This window comes from Vollenhovia emeryi, unplaced genomic scaffold (assembly GCF_000949405.1).
Source record: "Vollenhovia emeryi isolate VEMERY1.0 unplaced genomic scaffold, V.emery_V1.0 DF939123.1, whole genome shotgun sequence".
Classification (NCBI taxonomy): domain Eukaryota; kingdom Metazoa; phylum Arthropoda; class Insecta; order Hymenoptera; family Formicidae; genus Vollenhovia; species Vollenhovia emeryi.
The window spans coordinates 1,898,771-1,902,523 of record NW_011967243.1 but is presented as its reverse complement, the minus strand read 5'-3'; the positions used below and the strand labels follow the sequence as shown (position 1 = coordinate 1,902,523).

General features: G+C 44.0%; 2 protein-coding genes across 3 annotated transcripts in view; one reads left to right on the top strand and one right to left on the bottom strand.

Annotated features, from left to right (window-relative positions):
* Positions 1-93: 93 nt before the first annotated feature.
* LOC105569648 (RAB6A-GEF complex partner protein 2) lies at positions 94-2,537 on the top strand. The gene is made up of 6 exons (XM_012026280.1): positions 94-479; positions 562-683; positions 771-878; positions 996-1,145; positions 1,360-1,472; positions 1,558-2,537. Exons 1-6 carry the CDS (start codon positions 346-348, stop codon positions 2,086-2,088), a joined length of 1,158 nt encoding a protein of 385 aa, XP_011881670.1. The 5' UTR covers positions 94-345; the 3' UTR covers positions 2,089-2,537.
* Positions 2,538-2,635: 98 nt separating this feature from the next.
* LOC105569649 (protein Fer3) overlaps positions 2,636-3,753 on the bottom strand; it is a 10,201-nt gene continuing 9,083 nt past the window's right edge. For both annotated transcript variants that reach the window (XM_012026281.1, XM_012026282.1), the window contains exon 4: positions 2,636-3,473. In XM_012026281.1, coding sequence (XP_011881671.1) covers positions 3,052-3,473 — 422 coding nt within the window. In that variant the 3' untranslated portion in view covers positions 2,636-3,051. The remainder of the gene's footprint in view (positions 3,474-3,753) is intronic.

Here is a 3,753-nt window from a genome sequence, read left to right as displayed (position 1 = left end):
TTCTAGCATCGTGGACACAGGCCTGCAGGTTTCTCTCTGGTTTCAGTATCCACGTTTCGGGCACACGGTGGCGCCTGCGGACTGTGGTGTTGGGGCAGTGGTTGGTAGCAATGGAATATCTACAAACGTTTCCCCCACAAATTTTAGAAATGAAAGAGAAACGGGTTGTTGTGTTGTGAACAAGTTGACAGGTGTTTATGGCATATATCGACAGTATTTATGTATTGTAGTAGGTTGTTGTAGATATTTAGGCCTTTGAATGAATGCGGTGGAGATGTTGGAATCCTAATGACAAGACTGCCGTGGCGTGATTGGGAAAAAGTGTATGTACATGTCTCCATCTGAATGAGAGCCAATATGATAGAAATCACGGCAAAACTCGTTCGAGGACCCGTGTATTTCTCCGGGGAGATCGTAGAATGTTTGGTCACGTTCACTAATCCTCCGAATCCAAACCATCAAATATCGCAGAGCCACAGGTAAAGGGTCGACGACGCTAGTCGACGTTGGCCTTGCTGTTTGTCAATTGCTGATTGTCAACGTCAATTGCTCTTTCCACAGCGATTTGTTTGAGAGTCTCGCGTGGGCGAGCGCACAGGTCCATTGTCAGTGTACAACTAACAGCAAAATTGTCCTTTTGGAGAAGATAAATACTGCAGCTCGCTCAGTGGCGATTAACGCAAGTACGTATTCAGGAGAGATACCTTGGACTCCTTTTTTGTCTTATTTCTATTTGTTATATGCTCATATTTATTACAACTTTGTTACAGACACCACTTTTGCACCGTGGCAACAAGACAATGGACACGTAGTACTGAACACAAAGCCAAAAATTTTGTGCTGTGACCTGAGACTGTCACCTGGGGAAAGTAAGACCTGTAAGTTTCTCATTATTCTGGTTTTCATATTTGGAATTGTGTTCTTAATATCTCTATTTAATAATTCATCTCGTGTACCTTGTGTTCGTCAAGTTCAATCAACTCTTCTTTAAACAGATATTTATCGTGAAACAATACCGAGCGACGCTCCGCCCTCCTACAGAGGACAAGCTGTGAAATACTCTTACAAGATCACCATTGGAACGCAAAGAGTGAACACAGTTATAAAACTGCTGCGAGTACCATTTAGAGTTCTCTCTTTGAGTGGTAACGTTTCTAGAGATTTTGGATAATGTACAGTCAAGCCTAACCTACAGTGTGCTCTCAGCATCTAGAAACATTCTATTTTGTAGTCAATAAATAGGTTTAAAAAATTTGCGTGAATTAATAAACTGTTTCTAGATGCAGTAAGCACATTGTAGGCTTTATAAGACTGAAATGCCTCTGTGGCACGAAGCTTATTTTATATGTTGCTTTACAGAATTGCCCGAGATAACAGCGTGTAACGACAGCGTAGATCTGAGTCCGAACAATCCGTTTATGGAGACGCAGAACAGGGAAACTCCGCTTGATATCGCTCTACAAACGCTGCAGGTTACACGCCATTCTTGCACTTGAATTTGATTTGAAAATTTCATATAGCGCTTTAATGTAACTATGTGTTCTAACAACGTTTCAGAACTTGACAGCCAGACGCAGCCCAAACTTTTACAACGTGACTAACGGCCGCGGGCGCGTGGTGCGGTTCTGCCTCTTCAAGAATTCCTACAAGCTCGGCGAGGACATTGTTGGTACCTTCGACTTCTCGAACGCGACCGTGTCCTGCGTTCAAGTGTCCGTGTCCCTGCAGTCGGAGGAACACGTGTCCGAGGAGTACAAGCGAGGCAAGAGCGCCACGCCGACGCTTATCAGCTACAATAAGCATCACGAGATGTGTCTCGGTCTCACGTATTCGCATCTGGTACTACCGATACCCTTGCACGTCACGCCGGACTTTACTACCGACTTGGTGACGCTCAAGTGGCGATTGCATTTCGAGTTCGTCACGACGCCGAAATTGATGGACATGCCGAGCGAGAACACCATAAGCTGGCACGGTCCGTCGACTCTGGATGTCGAAACGATGATCTGGGATCTTCCACTGCACATCCATCCGACCACCACTCCGCCGAACATGGCGCAACAGACGAAATACAACACCGTCATATAGGTAACATAGCGCGTGTTACCTGTCCGGTGCACGTAAAAGAAGCGAATCATCGCTGCTTCCAACGCAGCCAACAGATTACAATATAATTAGACTTGCAGTATTTGTGCGTTTCGTGACTTTCGTAAGGTTGGTACGTGATCATTGTTATTATTTCACGATAGTTTAGAAAACAGTTTTTATTCTGTACGATAATTTATTACACGAGAAAGATATATTTTCATACATTTATGTACATAAATAAAAAAAAGTGTTACGTAATAAAGGAGAAAAAACGTTAGAATAATTTGAGCACTTTTATAACTAAGATAAATTTTATAATAGCGCCTTTATCGGCATTTGCTCCTGCTCGGAGCGATGGTCTCTCCGCAGACTAATGACTTTGCAGAAGTGATATAATATACTATTACAGCGACGAAGAAAAATAAACAGGCTACTTTAATCTTTATAAATAACGCACGCTCGTATAAATTCTTCTTTTTCATGATTTATGAGAATATTCTTTTTAACGTTTTTACGTTTTCCCGCAATCTTATCTCTCCTATTTTTCTCAGGATTTTTTCTCCAAATGTTTACTGTTTCGTTCGCAAAAACTTGCACTCAGTAGAAGTAAATCCCGTATAAAAATTGGCAATGAAAATTATTTTGCAATATCTTATAAATTTCTGAAACTTCTTTTCACATCGAATATTACTAATGCATACGTGTACACGTTAAAACAATTGCTATTTACATGATTCTTAATATCCAAATGTTTTCGGGGTCAACAGATCCAAGTCTGTGATAAAAATTGCCAAGTTTAAAGTAATAATTCCAATTCCTTTGTCGAAGGTAAAGATCTTGCGTTTTTCATCAAGAATGTTTATTCATCCTAAAAGGCTGAATATCTCGAAATCGTATACAAAAGAAACTATCAACTTTTTAAATCCATCCATTTTTTACGGAATTCGTTCTCGCAGCGTTGAGCTAGTGACGTGCTTCGTAGAACTGTCGGTCCTCCTGATCAACCGGCAGTCTCGGCTGCAGGGGCGGTACTAAGGTCGGCGGCGACGGGGTGGTGAAGGGCGCGTGATAATCGTATCGGTAGTAAGCCAGGGACTCCCATCGGGTTGCGGGCGGATGTTGCACCTCGAAAGACGTCGGCGGACCCGGTGGGGCCGCGTAGTAGCCGCTGGCGCGTTCTGGCACGCCGGGCACATAGCTGTACTGCGGCTCCAGCAGACTCTGCAGGTGCCTGATGTAGGTGATGGCGTGGCGCAGCGACTCGATCTTGGAAAGCTTCTTGCCGGGCGGCTTGCATATCGGCAGCTTTGACCGCAGCAGCTCGAATGCGCGGTTCATGTCGCGCATTCGGGTCCGCTCGCGATCGCACGCCGACTTCTTGTAGTCTGAAATCGTTAATTACACCGGGGTTAACGACTGTTCTTGCATGCGCACTCATCGTCGTTGTCCGGGTGTATTATCGCGCGACAACGACTTGCCCCCCGAATGACGGAACGAATCGGTTTTTCCGGGCCGGACGAGCTTGAAACTTTTTCGTCGAGGGCAAAGATTTGAAAGATGAAGAACTCGAACTCTCTCTCCAGCTTTTTAGAAAAGCACAGTGTACGAGAAGTCCTTTACGGAATCATCTATCTTGTAAGGCTAATATTACATTTGTCGTGCGAC

Coding starts and splice junctions, on each gene's coding strand:
- LOC105569648 (XM_012026280.1), top strand. CDS start 346: ATGAGAGCCAATATGATAGAAATCACGGCAAAACTCGTTCGAGGACCC. Junction 684..770: donor CTCAGTGGCGATTAACGCAA/GTACGTATTCAG, acceptor ACTTTGTTACAG/ACACCACTTTTGCACCGTGG. Junction 879..995: donor ACCTGGGGAAAGTAAGACCT/GTAAGTTTCTCA, acceptor TTCTTTAAACAG/ATATTTATCGTGAAACAATA.